Source organism: Lissotriton vulgaris, unplaced genomic scaffold (genome assembly GCF_964263255.1).
Source record: "Lissotriton vulgaris unplaced genomic scaffold, aLisVul1.2 SCAFFOLD_1306, whole genome shotgun sequence".
Taxonomy (NCBI): Eukaryota; Metazoa; Chordata; class Amphibia; order Caudata; family Salamandridae; genus Lissotriton; species Lissotriton vulgaris.
In genome coordinates this window covers 470099-486057 of record NW_028248091.1, presented here as the reverse complement: position 1 = coordinate 486057, position 15959 = coordinate 470099, and the positions used below count along the sequence as shown (strand labels likewise).

The 15959-nt window shown below is 45.2% G+C and overlaps 1 protein-coding gene across 1 annotated transcript in view; it reads left to right on the top strand.

Moving 5' to 3' along the window:
* Window positions 1-15959, top strand: part of LOC147664935 (solute carrier organic anion transporter family member 1A2-like) — a 569665-nt gene that overhangs the window by 195322 nt on the left and 358384 nt on the right. Inside the window, exon 4 of the mRNA XM_086949878.1 lies at window positions 10344-10508. Coding sequence (XP_086806004.1) covers window positions 10344-10508 — 165 coding nt within the window. The remainder of the gene's footprint in view (window positions 1-10343; window positions 10509-15959) is intronic.

Sequence of the window (15959 nt, the reverse complement as noted above, 5' to 3'; positions counted from 1 at the left end):
TCTTACAGAAAGCCCAACGGCTCTGCCAGGGCGGCGCCTCCCACCCTAACATGAGACAGACGTCATCCTCGTTAGCGGAGTACCCTGCGATCCTGTGCACCTGCCGTGCTCTGGCCTGCTGGATTATGAACCCGTCAGGCTTGACCCTGTGCACCCAGGCCACACTGATCAACAGCTGAAACCGTCATGTATCAAGGAGGGCCCACCATGTGCCTGAGTAAGCTCCAAGCCCGAGGCCCGTGACCCTGCCAGCCTCTCAGACCATCACTGGCCCCCGACGCTGGCCCACATTACTCCTTCTTCATTTACATAATCCACCAGTGTCTTCTGCGGCCCAGTAGGTCCCATATGCGAAACTGTATCCTGGCTCCTGAATGGCAGTGACCCCAAATCTGGGCCAGCGGTCACAGCACCAGACCCCTCGATCAGGCATAGTTTCATATGGGCATCTTGCGATACATGGTGCCACTAACCCTGTTCAACGCCAGCCGGCGACACATGCTGCAACAAACCCTGTTCAACGCCAGCCGGCGACATGTGGATGAGGGACCAGGACTACTCTGCGGACCAGTAGGTCTCACATCCAGCATATAGTCGCAAATCACGAATGGCAGAGTCCACACCAGTGGTCGCATGGAGAGGAGTAAGAGGAAGATGCAGTCCGGATGGATGAAGTACGGACGAACACGTGGTGCCACTGCACCTGAACTACGCAGGCTGGTGGGGCCACCAACCTATGCCAGCGACACACAGTGAATGCTGTGTGTTTACCGCTGCCTCCGGCCTACACTGCTCTTGGCCTAGGCTACGCTTGAGTAGGTCACAGATTTGTAACTGAACATTGAGTATGCAAAGGTAGATTACATATCATTGTACGCAAGGAGAGGCATAAGAGGATGACGCCTTGCATCTTGGCGGAGAGAAAGGGATTATCTTTACAGAGGTGTTCGTACACTACCGCCAACCGCCCTGGGTGTCACTAGCACTGTGCATCGCGAGCCAATGACACATGGCTGTGGGCCACTGCTGACCACTGCCCCAGCCTACACGGTGGTCCATTAGGTCACAGAGTCATGATTTAGCAATGGCGGAGTTCATATCAGTGTACCGGCATCATCGCAGACTGCATCCCCTCTCAGCCCCAATGCCACTAAGTCTGTTGCCTTACATTCATGGACACTCTCTGGTCGGACTTTGGTGGTGTCTGAGTCTATGGACTAGGGGGGCAGTTTTCGTCCTCATGTAGCTGATACCGAATTGGTGGTAGCAACGAGGCTGTCGCATTCCACTCCTCCATTTTCTGCTTCCGGATAAAATCAAACCTTTTGGCGTCATGGCCTGGAGGACACCTTCCACTGTCCCCCGCAACTTTCCGAAACATACACCTCAGACATTGATGGTGACCCACTCAGGTCGCATGTCCCATCTGACTGCACCGCAAGTCATCGTCCCGTGGCTGGGTGCCTGTGCCAGCCAGAGAGCATCTGGGGCCGGTAACTCTGTGCTGGTCACGTCCGGGACCCCTTCTCCGGAGACATTGGATGGCCCCTGAAGCGTAGACCTTGGGCTCATCAAGGCCATTTCTCTGGGGCCTTGCGTTGTACGTAGCCTCCAGGCCCAAATGCATCCCACCAAGGCTCACACAACAAAGTGAGTATAGACTGGCCCGGAAGTCGCATCACTGAAGGAGGTACATGCCATCACCGCAAGCACCACCTCCAACAGCCATCTGCCAGAGTCGAAATGGTGGTCCTGACAGATTTGCGGAGTGGCTCAGACCTGTTGTGGATGCCATCTTCGGCTGGATACCCTGGTCAGCACTCCACGTGCCAGCAAATTACTGCACAGCAAACCATTGTCTGCATTTTGTGCTGTAGAACTGTTGCGCAGCTATGTCACCTCAAACAGTGTGGAGGCTCTAAGACATTGATGGAGAAGATTGTGCAGGTCTAAAACACCCCACTGCATCTGCATCAGAAAAATATCGAAGGGACAAAATCCAAGACTTTTTTTTCACATAAGGGCGCTCATCTCTAGTGTCCAAAACCTAATGCACTGCAACTCACGGACACTTCTGTTTGCATGCTGGCTGTCCTCTGAACGTTCTCCGGCTCACTCCATGTTGCTAAGCAGTTGACTCTGTTATGAATGTGTTTTCTGTTTCCGTTGCACTGGTGTCCAATGTACAAGTTTTTGCCAGCACCAGACATTCTGTGCGGAATGGCTTCACTCACCCCACGCACATCCAGCACAGGCGTCACTGTACATGTGGCACCGCCAATAAAGGGGCTGGGTGCATGTGCCCATAGCCAGTTCAACATGATATCTGAGTTTGTCCCTGTGGTCTTGTATGCATGAGGGCCCTGGTCCCTATGGCATTACATTGTGCTGTGTACATCAGATTCAGACATGTCACCGCAGGCAGTGGATTAAAGCTTGGACATGTAGCTTTGTAGTCACCCACTCAATTTGTAAGGGAGTGGCCAGGGTCATCGCACGCATAGCCAATATGGGTGTGTGACTGCTATTTGAGCGCCCCTGGGCGTGGTTCTGTGATGTGAGGTCGTACTGGTACATTTCCATTTCACAGTTTGTCTGTCAGATGTAGTAGGAATGTTTCTGTGCATGTGCGGAGCCAGTTGTGTCCTCTGTTCTGCAGTGTTGGCTATGCACGTTGTTGTCATTGTCAGTGTGCTGTTTGTGCTATGCGTGTTTGCTGCAGTGTGCCAAGAGGATCTGGGACATGATCCTGGGTGATTGTGGGTGTGCAGTGTGCTACACCTCATTGTGCATTTATGCCTTTGTGCATGCATGCCATTTTGCCAATCTCCCCCCGTCACCCCAGTCCCTGTTTGTTGCATTCCCTGTTGAGGTTGTGTTGGTGGAGCAAGGTGAAGAAACAACATTTTGTGTACCCCTTGTGAAATCATACTTCAATAATAATAACTCGTACTAATGGAATGCAAAGCATGACTAACCAACATAGAATAAGAAATGCACCTACACAAATACACGCAGGAAATTATTCTTGCTTATGTTGCAACTATAATTAACTAATTATGTGATTTTGTCATGTTCCAAACTAATGAGCAGCTTTAAGATAATGGAATGCAACATAAATGTGCTTTTGTTTATGTGTTTTTGTGACAAAACGCGAGGTTAAAGTAAGTATATTGCGTTTAGTGTGGCTATTTGCTAGATAACTATTAACAGGGAAAACCTTAGTAAAGGGGGAGGTAAACAGAAGGGTTAAATGATTTAAATTTACATTTATTCGTGTTTGTATCTGTGATAGTTCCCATTTTCACTCGTGAGGCCTAAAAGAAAATGGAGTCACTTCATTATTGTGGTCATAAAAGGAGTGCGCATGTGTAAACAAAGCCCGAGTCTGGATGCGAACTGCTTGTGCCTGGAGTGACTATAGTTCATGGACAGACTGGTCTGGAAGTATAGATGGCTGCCAAAAAGGATGAGCACAATGGTTCTGAATGTGAGAAGATTTCATGAAGTTGCTAGTTGAGAACAGGACTAGGCCGGACATGGCCCAAAACAAAGACCCTTTTAAAATTTAGCTGATGGTAGAAAAAGTAATAATGAGATGACGAAAAGATGCTCGTCCACCCCAAAATTGTCCAATCAGAACTCGTATTTAGGTTAAGAGTTAAATTTTTAGATAGATAGAGCTAGTGAAAAAGGTATAAAAAGTGCTGCTTTTACTGAAGAAAAAAACCTCTCTTCGATTTCTTCCAGAGATGCTGCTGGAATGCTGATTTTCCTGATATGCAAGAACCTGCCTAACTCTGTTTTCTTTTTACAGGGAAATGCACTTTATCTGAGAGTCTATTTAGGGGTGTTAGGGAATAGATGATTAGTTCGGGAACTATCTGTCTTTTGCTAATACTTGATAAACTTTCAAGGTGGGGAGTTGACCCAAAATTGCTGAAACTTTTGATGTTACTACATACAGATACCTGGATCCAAGTAAAACTGGGGGCCGGCAACTGTCTGTCAAAAGAAATACCAACCACAAAAGGGCTGAAACAGGGGTGCATCCTCGCACCGACCCTGTTCAACCTTTTTATGTCCGACCTCTCCAAAGATCTGGACATCTGTAATCACCATGCCCCAAAGCTAGGGGGTTTTACGCTGTCCAACCTACTATACCCGGACGACCTGATACTAATCAGTCAAACACCAGTAGGCCTGCAACACCTCATCAACACCACAAGCAAATTTGCCAAAAAGAATGGGCTAAGCGTAAACACAGAAAACTCAAAGGTGATGGTACTAAATCATAAATCAAAAAAGCATGCCTTCCAATGGTCTCTCCAAGACAAAAAATGGAAATAGTCCAAGAATACAAGTATCTGGGCATAATCTTTGACTCAAATTGTTCCTTTAAGCAACAAGAAACATCAATAAGGAACAGGGGGATCTCACTGGCCATTGCATTAAAAAATATCAAAAATAAAATAGCGGGGCCAAATTTAATCCCCTTGCTAGACATATTTCGTGCGAAATTTCTGCCGTCAATTACATATGGTAGTGAATGCATGAGAGGGAAGGATGAGACCATCTTAGACAAAGTGGTCAGCAAAACATTGCGAATACTATTCGCACTTCCTCCATAAACCTCTCCAGCACAGCTAAGGCTCGAGTTTGGCCTACAGAAACAGCAAATCGCACGCAAGGGTGCATACGTAAAATGCTGGCACAAAGTAAAGAACGCGGAACTAGACTCTCTGAATGCCCATGTTTGGAAAGAATTGGAAATAAACAAGGACTCTCCTGCAATGCTCTACCTCCAAGCAGCCATAAATTCCCTTGTGCTAAGAGATCTTTGGGACTCGAGTTGTACACACAATTGCTTCAAGCGTCTTGTCAATAAATCTGTGAAAACAATTTCCTTGGAAGAGGACGAAACAGCACTGACCAAGAGGTCCCATGGGTGGTTTGTGATTCAAGGCTACATCAGCACCACACCACAGCCATACCTCCGCACCGGCTTTTCAAGAAAGGCGAAGGAAGACATTTTTGTGGCTGAGGATGGGGGTAATACCATCTAAAGCACATCTCCCCCCCCTGGATGCGCTTGGATTGCAATCCTAAGTGTAGGCTCTGCGAAAATGCTAAGGACGACGTTCTGCACCTGCTGTGTAGCTGCAAAGCTCTAGATAGTACCCGAAAGAGCTTACTAACACAGCTTTGGAACCAAAGACGCGTGCGAACTCGCAGACAAGCTCTGCTGATGAGCTTTAAGGGAGAAGACATTCAACTAGCAAGCAGGCTAGTGCGCTTTATGAAATTAGCCAAAACGGCCCTAAACACAGCGGTTAGCAACTGAATTTGACTTAGCGTGATTTGCTTCTGCTCTTCAAGACTATTTTTTCTTTGATAATCAAAGACACAACTGATCGTAAAAGTCCCTTTTCCCTAATGCATAGTACTGTACTAGCCGCATGACTTCTTTTTGCTCCTTTTAACTTTTTTAAATGTTTTTTTTTAATTTCTTTCCAAAATGCTTTTTTCATGTACTTTCCTCTTTCCTGTTTTTATTGACTAATTGCAAAGATTTTAATTAATCAAGCAATAAAAATTGTTATTATTGTTATTATTAATACTTGATATATAAAATAATGAAATATCTATCATGGAGTTTTTCTTAAATAACTGATGTCAGTTGTCCTGAATTTAAAATCCTTATGTTTAAATGTCGATTTTTCTGAAATAAATAAATACATTGAGATGAATAAAAAGACATGCTGAAGTTGCTATTAATAAAAATTAGATAAATAGAGAATCAAGCTGGTCTTGAGTTTTCCTACACCTAATTTCTTACTAGCAGATCCATTGAATTCAATGGTGGTGAGTTTAAATAAATGTTGTATTTATGAAAACCATGGTAAAAGCATCTAAACTGCAGGTGTAAATAGTATACAAATATGCAAATTAGTTTAAAATACTCCACTATGATACAGCCGCTCTTCTTTGAATTTCACTGATCCATGAGGTAGAGTGTAAGTAGATATTGGATGATTGAGAATATGTTAGAAAATGTACTTCAGGGAAAAGTGATATGGTTTTAGAAAATATTTCCTGGGAAGCCCTGCATCAGTGTCAGGTCCTCTCAGCTATGTCTACACTCCCTTGCAACGTCTCCAGACTGATGATTGTGTCCTGGGTTTCCTCCAGCTCCTCCTATGGTGCTAGACTGCCACCTCCTGTCGCCGTTGCTAGATTCCTGTTGGCAGCGGGTTGGTGCCTGGGTTAGGTAGTCACTTCATACTGGCGCCTATTGGCCTCCTGGATTGGCCTCCTCGTTACTCAGACTGCAATCGAGATTGTCTGCTAGAGGGTCATTTGCTGGTAGTGTTCTGTCACCTCCGTGATGCTGGGTCTTGTTTTCCTGCGGTCTGCTCCTCTTTTTCCTCACCTTCTTGGCCTTCCCCGACCCCGTTGTTCCTTGCTGGTAGTCTGTGGGGGTTGTGGAGTTCGAGTTGGCCACTGCGCTGGGTCAGGGTGCATCCATGTTGCTACGTGCTTTGGCTTGTTTCTGGTGTATTTATTCTGTGGTTTTTATGGTGAATTGTCCCACCAAACGCATTGGATTTGCAGGCCTGTGGCTGGTTTTTGCTACTTTTTGTACCGCGGTTTGCCTCATTGCATGTCTTTTTGCTTTTGCGCATAGCTTTTTTGCGTCGTGGCGTTGATTTTCACTCTGACATTTGCAGCGTTATCTGGTGTCTATCGCATGCTGCCGCTGTGCTGTGAATTCCACCTTGACACAGGGTTACTTTCCCACGATAGAATGCAATGTTGAAAGTTACATTACGCTACTCTTGCGGTAGTTATCACACGTTCTTGTGAATATACCCCTTAGAACGTCATTTGACTTATGTTTTTCCTACTCACATATGGACTGTCTCCCCCTCTTATACTACTACACAAGTAAAGCTCAGGAGTTTAATTGTGTTACCCTTTTGTCTATTACCACCTACTATCTGTTTCACTGTACTATGTTGTAAAGTTTTCAGTCTTGTGCCCATTGTCTTGATGCAGTTTACCAAGAGCTATAATAAAGTAGTATACCTCAATCTTACTTTTTGCATGATTGCCTTTGTTTTTAATGGCACTCTTTATGCAAACATAAGTATTGTTTACTGAATAGATGTTTTGTTTTTAAGTTGTTGCTTCGGTTGTAGCATTCATAAGGGAGTTTTACACAGCAGCAACCACCTCAAGTGCATCCTACTCAACACCCGCTCCGTCCACAGACACACCATCGAACTCTGGAACCTCCTCGACACCACAGCTCCTGACGTCGCCTTCCTCACGGAAACCTGGATGAACGACTCCTCAGCGCCCGACATCGCCATCCCAGAGGGCTACAAGATCACCCAAAGAGACCGAGGCAACCAGACTGGAGGAGGCATCGCCATCATCCACAGGGACAGCATCCACATCACGACCAACACCGACGACACCCTGACAACCGCCGAACACCTGCACTTCCAGATCCACACGGACCCCAAAACCACCCTCAGAGGCACCCTCATCTACCGACCCCCGGGACCACGCACACAATTCAGCGAAGACATCGCCGACTTCATCAGCCCGCACGCACTCCCATCCGCTGACTACATCCTCCTGGGGGACATCAACTTCCACCTGGAGAACAACAACGACCGCAACACCACCACCCTGCTTGACAACCTCGCCAACCTCGGACTCAAGCAGCTGGTGACCACCCCCACCCACCTCGCCGGACACACACTCGACGCTGTCTTCTCATCCAGCAAGGACATCGTCTTCAGCCACACCACCGGACTCCACTGGACGGACCACAGCTGCGTCCACTTCACTTTCAGAAGATCCACAATCCACCACCACCAGCAACAGGTTGCTCGAAGAAGCTGGAACAAGATCACAGCAGACCAGCTTGCCGCTTCCCTGAGCCAGCACCCTCCCGCCAGCTCAGCGAACCCCAGCCAGGCCGCCGACAAACTCACGAAGTGGATCAGCAACTGCGCAGACGACCTCGCCCCACTGAGGACCCCGCCTAGCAGACCCGACAGCAAGAAGGCCCGATGGTTCACTGACGAACTCAAGAGCTCCAAGAAGAACTGCCGAGCCCTCAAGTAAGCGTGGAGAAGGGAGCCAACACCGGACAACATGACCACCCTCAAGCTCGCCACCCGGAAGCACCATCAACTGATCCACGCCACCAAGAAAACAGCATTCAAGGACCGGCTGGACAACAACGCACACAACTGCAAGGAACTTTTCAACATCGTGAAAGAGCTCTCCAACCCCAACGCCAGAAACAACAACATCACCCCGTCGCAAGACCTCTGCAACTCCCTCGCCTCCTACTTCCACAAGAAGATCGCTGACATACACAACAGCTTCAGCCCACAAACAACACTCCCAACGACTGCACCAATGCCCCCCACCACCACCCTCAGCGCCTGGACCCAGATCAACACAGAAGACACCATCTGCACAATGAACTCTATCCACTCCGGATCTCCGACCGACCCCTGCCCCCACCACGTCTTCAACAAGGCCGACGCTGTCATCGCACCCCACCTGCGGGACATCATCAACACCTCCTTCGACACCGGCACCTTCCCTGAGAGCTGGAAGCACGCCAAACTCAGCGCTCTACTAAAGAAACCAACAGCGGACCCCACCGAACTCAAGAATTACCGCCCCATCTCGCTCCTCCCGTTCCCAGCCAAAGTCATCGAGAAGACCGTCAACAAGCAGCTGGCCGCCTTCCTCGAGACAAATGGATCCCTCGACCCCTCACAGTCTGGCTTCCGAGCCAACCACAGCACCGAGACCGCCCTCATCGCTGCCACCGATGACATCCGAGCCCTGCTGGACAACGGTGAAACAGCGGCCCTCATCCTCCTAGACCTCTCCGCGGCGTTCGACACTGTCTGCCACCGCACCCTAGTGCAGCGCCTCAGCAACATCGGAATCCAGGAGAAGGCACTGGAGTGGATCATCTCCTTCCTCGCTGGAAGGACACAGAGAGTCCGCCTACCACCGTTCAGATCTGCAGCCACGGAAGTCATCTGCGGCGTTCCTCAGGGCTCCTCGCTCAGCCCCACCCTCTTCAACGTCTACATGAGCCCCCTTGCGGCCATCGCACGCCAACACAACCTCAACATCATCTCCTACGCCGACGCCACCCAGCTGATCCTCTCCCTGACCAACGACCCCGCCGCCGCCAGAAACAACCTCCACGAAGGGATGAAAGACGTAGCCGAGTGGATGACGACCATCCGCCTGAAACTGAACTCAGACAAGACGGAAGTCCTCATCCTGGGCTCCTCGCCCTCCGCCTGGGACGACTCCTGGTGGCCCCCCGCCCTGCGCACCGCACCCAAACCGACAGACCACGCACGCAACCTGGGCTTCATCCTGGACTCCTCCCTCTCCATGACCAGACAAGTCAACGCCGTCTCCGCGTCCTGTTTTAACATCCTGCGCATGCTACGGAAGATCTTTCGGTGGATCCCCACCGAGACCAGGTAGACGGTCACCCAGGCCCTCCTCACCAGCCGACTGGACTACGGCAACACCCTCTACGCCGGAACCACCGCCAAGCTACAGAAGAGACTCCAGCGGATCCAGAACGCCTCAGCCAGACTCATCCTCGACATCCCCCGACGCAGCCACATCTCCGGACATCTGAGAGACCTGCACTGGCTCTCCGTCAACAAGAGAATCACCTTCCGTCTCCTCACCCACGCACACAAAGCCCTACACGACCAAGGCCCGAGCTACCTCAACAACCGCCTCAACTTCTACGCTCCCAAACGCCACCTCCGATCGACCAACCACGCCCTCGCCGCCGTCCCCCGCATCCGAAGAGCTACAACAGGAGGAAGGTCCTTCTCCTACCTGGCCGCCAAGACCTGGAGCACCCTCCCGACCGACCTTCGCCTGACCCAAGACCACCTCTCCTTCAGGAAGAAACTCAAGACCTGGCTGTTCGAGCAGAAGCGGCACCCCACCCCCCCCCCCCAAGCGCCATGAGACCCTCCGGGTGAGTAGTTCGCTCTATAAATGCCTTGATTGATTGATTGCAGCCACATTCTTCCATAGCCATAAGAAATCTGCTTTTAATTTGCGTGTCAGAATGTTCCCCATTGTGTTTGACTGACCCGTATTATTTATGTGCGGTTTACACTATGCAATAAATAGGAGCCTTTGAGGAGTCTCATCGGGGCTCTACTTATTTGTGTCTGTGTCACAGTGTTTTTTGCAGAGCAAACGCGCTTCCTATGTTTTTTCTTTGTATCTAATAAGATTATTTTCTTTGATTGCAGATCTATTGCCATGCCTGAAACGTCTTTTCTGTGACCCCATTTATGTGTTATACCTGGTTATTACTATCGTTCTGTTTAACGCTTCTAGTGGCATGGTGACCTTTCTGCCAAAGTACATCGAGCTCATGTTTGGGAAATCTGCATCCGAAGCCATCTTTTACCTTGGTAAGCTCTTGTAAACATTGTGCGAGTTGCCTTTGTCGTCATCATTATGTGTTATCTATAAGAAGCTCACAATAGAAAAGAGGATGCAGTCATGTGGTTTCGAGAGACGCTACTTGACAAAGAAGACTCATCGTCAGCAATTCACCCATATTGACACAGAAATAGTAAAAAAGACAGACAATTCAGCTTTTATAATCATTGTAATTTTGCAGTAAACACTACACCCTAAAAATATGAAAAGAAATAAAAACGTAAGGAAATAGGTATTGTAAAAAAAAAGCAAATTAATATCTGTGGCGGATGGTAGTGCACAACAAGCCATAAAGCCACTAACCTGTTAAGTCCAGTAAACAGTTTCAGTAATATGAACCTGAACTCAAACCTCTCGTAACTATTGCACAGACCACAGAGGTTTCACTTAAAAAAAATGTGTAAAGCATTTAAAAGTACCAAATATTGAAAACGTTAAAAACACAATACAAAATAAATCCCACTGCAATATAAACACATAGCGCTGGAAAGCCATTGGGTGAGGTCCTGCCGAAGCCATTGGTTTTGGCAGGAAAAGGTCCAGGTTTGAAAATTCAATTTTGCACCCAGAGAAGTCATTCCGTTGGATGGATACTTTGTTTCTCCTTCTCCCAGTCAAGGTTTCTATGTTCAAATTTACAGCCATGTTTATGGAAAACTAAAGCGCGTAGTGTAGCATGTGAAGTTGCTGGGCTGCGTTGTCTGAAAGGGAGAGAGATGACCAACACCATATTTACTAAGATGTGGTGCTATTCTGCTCTCTCCCTGCACAAGTGCAGTTTTGGCTTCAATGAACCACTCAGACACCCTTGCGCCATAATGCAAGGCTGTGTGCATTGTAGAACGTTTAGGTTTTGTGCTTGTGGGACACTCTTTCTGTACAAAAACTATGAAATAAGGCATTACTAACTTCGCATGTGTGCAGTACAATAAAGCACACATGCAAACTGAAAAAAATAAGAAGAAATTAGAATATTTCTCATCGTTTTTCCTTCCTCGAGGAGGTGCAGGAGTTTGGTACAAATCCGATTCTACAATTCTTTGTAGACAGGGATTTGCGTGAAATCCCTGAGTGATTGCAAATGGAATGACTCTTTGTCACAAAGAAATGCAGGGCAGCACATTGCGCAGCTTTGTGTTACTTTGAGTTACAATCCAACACTAATTGTAAATCCTACCACAACACTTTGTGTTGGGTGTGGACTATAAAAGTAACACAAACCTAATGAAAAGTGTTGGTAAATCTGGACCATATTCTCTGTTTTGGAGCTCAAAATCCTCCAGTTGGGCAAAGTTGCAGTCCAACTGGGGGAATTCCACAAGGCCAGATACTTTCTCTCCAAGGACCAACTGAAACACATTTTCTGCTGAAGAGATTTTCCAAGCCGGAAAAATCTGTTTCTTTAGCCCAGAAATGTTACACCGTGGGTGAATTGGATTGGGCAGTTGGTCCTTCAAAAATGTTCCAACCTAACTTTCTAAAAGTCCATTTTCTTAAATATTTCTCAAAATGGTCTTGGTGTATATCATATTGAAAAAGTGGTTAATTGTGTTTCTAGCAGGCTCCAAACACAACATTTTAACAATTCAAATGTTCTAATTTTTTTTTTCGATGTGCGAGGGGGGAGCGCCTGGAACGCGCACCGGCGAGCGCACCGGGGAGCGTACCATGGGGAAAAAAGAATGACAGATTTATTTAAAAAATTAGCATTTTTTTAGAAATTGGAGGTAGTTCTAAAAAGAACTGTTTTTTTATTCTTTTTGTTGTTTTATATTTTTATTATTGTTTTTTTACATTTTTTTCTTTTTTTGGCTTTTCTGAACATTTTTTGTTTTTTTGTATTTTTTAAGGGGAGAAACAAAAAACAGGGAATTCTAAAGGGCTCAACAGGAGCAAAAAAAAAAGCGGAACAAATTAATGTTTCCTTGGGCACTTGTGGTTATCCCAAGCACGATTAATAAGTGTGATGCATTGCTCTCCATAGCATATTGTTTGTCCACAAAAAATACAAACAATTTTAAAATTGGAAAATTTGGTTTGTATGGTGGAGCATATCTCCCTAACTTATGGTCCCGATGGGGTGGAAGCATTAGTGTGGGAGGTGCTGGCAGAAGATTGGACAGGGTTTCTGGCCAGTTCCCTGACCTCTGCCCTAGCATAGTTATTTGGATGCTTTCTAAGCATATGTCTGATCATTGTGTGGATGCTGAAGGAGTATTTTTTGTTGGGATTCCCCCTTGACAGCTCCTAATGACAGATTAAGCAGGTTGCCTTAGGTGCATTGCCTTTTTTTTTGTCGTTGGGGATTGAAAAAAATTGCCAGATGATGTGCTCTTTTGGTTTGTAGGTAATATTGTCCTCTGGGACGAATCTCCTCTCCTCCTCCTCCTCATCCTCCTCCTATTCTTGATCTCCACCACTGTGAAGTTGTGGAGGTCCTTGTGGTGGTGGTGGTGGTGGTCCGGAAGATCCAGCAGCTGCAGCTAATGTAGCCATTTTCGACTGATATAACTGCAGGTCTACCTCTCTCAAAGCACAAAGGTAGAATAAGGAGAAAAAGGTGGGGGCTTTCATCATTTGGAAAAAAAAAAGATCCTGAACCAATAAAAAGTGTTATTTTCAGGTCAAATAACCAGGGGTTTCATCATTATGAAACCAAAACTGTTATGAACCAATGAAAAGTGTTATTTTCAGGTCACATGACCCGATGCGCTTACGCTACGCGCCCCGGGGCGCATCCCTGGGCGCGCCCATGGGCGCGTCACGTAAGCGCGTCGAATGCTTCCGGGTGCGTTTACGCCGTGCGTATCACGCTGACGCGGCTACGCGATACGTCAAAATCATGTTTTCGTTAGCGACATTGGCGCTAACGGGACGCTTCCCGGTTCACGCACCGGGGCGCTTCAAAATACTACGCTTTCCGGGGCGCTCACCGGGGCGCGCACCGGGAGCAATCCAGGGCAAAAAAAAAACCCAAACAATATACAAAAAAAAAAAATTGGAAAAATTGTAGGGACTGGTCACCCGATGTGCCTTTGCTATGTCTCAAGATATATGCTCCAGTGGTTTTTAAGAAAATTAACTTTGAAAAAATATATATCGGGATACATTGGGCTATATATATGTTAGAGCCCAAATGTAGCCCAATGTAGCCCAAAGATGGCCACCAGAGACAAAAAAATACAAATGTAGTCCAAATATCAGCCAGATGTAGCGCAACTATAGCCCAATGACAGAATGTACCAGAGTGTTCTAAAGAACAACTAGAGCGCTAACAGTCTTACTTATAAAGTGAGACTTATAGTTAGGAATTAGCATTAAAAAAACCTTTGAAATTCACTGAAAAAACCATAGGTTTCACATTAGATATAGTTAGGAATTAGCATTTTAAAAACCTAAGAAATTCACTGAAAAAACCATAGGTTTCACACCAGTTATAGTTAGGAATTAGCATTTAAAAAACCTATTAAATTCACTGAAAAAACCATAGGTTTCACACCAGTTATAGTTAACTGGAAATTTTACTGTCATAAAACCATTGAAATTCCATGTTATAGTTAGTTGGACTCACTATAACTTGCGCGTGCAATGCACTGCTGATGACGTCACATATTACATCACTCATGACATGGTCAGTGACATCACTCATGACATCACTGATGGCACCATCCTTGTGACAGAGTGACAGACCTCCTTTCAGTGTAATGTAACCCTTGAAACACATATTCAAAAATAGAAACTAACATTTTCAAAACAATGAAGATACCCATACCAGTTACAACCAATTCAGAAATTGCACCATCTATATACACATCCACTCATTCACCAACAGTTCTATATAGTCACTCATACATATACTCACTCATCATATGTAGTGATACACCTATACATCCTGTTACAGACTGACAGTCATCCAAAAGTTACTCACACATGCAAATAAACTATTGAATATCCATTTATTTGCATATACAACTATACACAAACTACTACCTTACTTCTAAGGAAACTTACACATACTTACTCACTTAAACAATCACTTATAGAAACACATACTTATTTAAAAAGGAACTCTTACAATCTCTCACTCTCTCATATACTCACTTATATACATCAATACTCACATATACTAGATTAAAACATATCTTGTTACTGATAAAGACACTAGTGAGACAGCCATTCACTCACTAACACACACATATACACACTCATCCACCCATACAGTCCTGCACATATGCTGTCTTCAAAACACATACAAACAGTGAGTCAGTCCTTGATGCATCTATGTGCTAAGTAATACCCCCACCAAACTATACAGACACTCATACTGATACTAAAAAAACATCTAATAACCCATATACACACACATGTAGCTACTCACCAACCCATGCAGCCACTTATACACAAAGTGAAACACTGATACATATATTTAAATATTTAAATATTACTCGCTAATATATGTATTCACTAAGATTCACTTAATAAGCCAGTTAACCAATAAATTTAAAAAAAAAAAATTCTTTTTAGACACTTATTTAAACATTTATTCTTCCATCGACCTTTACTTATACATATATAAAACATATTTATTTTTCAGAAAGACACACATTCACTGGATGGAGGCATCAGTGATGTCATGAGTGATGTCACTGACCATGTCATGAGTGATGTAATATGTGACGTCATCAGCAGTGCATTGCACGCGCAAGTTATAGTGAGTCCAACTAACTATAACGTGGAATTTCAATGGTTTTATGACAGTAAAATTTCCAGTTAACTATAACTGGTGTGAAACCTATGGTTTTTTCAGTGATATATATATATATATATATATATATATATATATATATATATATATATATATATATATATATATATATATATATATATATATATACATATAATTAAGCCAAATTATATCCTTAAAGCCCTCTGCCCTTTTGATACTAATATATGCATGCATCAATTTCTTTTCAAATTTCCTGGTCCTTCAGTTAATCGTCAATACTCTAGTTATAATAGGTAAACACTTGTGACTGTTACTACATCCAGTGTGGGTAAGCTGTGCCAACAGAATATGACACATTACAACACACGCAATTTACAACGTGTGCCATTGCATTTTTTTTACAACACCAACCATTACAACAAATAATCCATTACAATGCAAATTTGTATTCTAACTCCCCAGGGCGTTACTTTGGGGAATGCGTTGTAATGGGTTTTGCGTTGTGAAAAATTGTGTTGTAATGGTACACGTTGTAACGCGTGCATTGTTAAACCATGTCCAACGTACCAACGATGGCTAGCATTTTGCAGCTCAATATTTGTGAGGAAGCAGCTGTGCAAAATTTGTGAAAATATGGTTTCAATGACTTGCTCCTATATCCACATCCAGCAAAAATTACATGTTTCATAGGTGC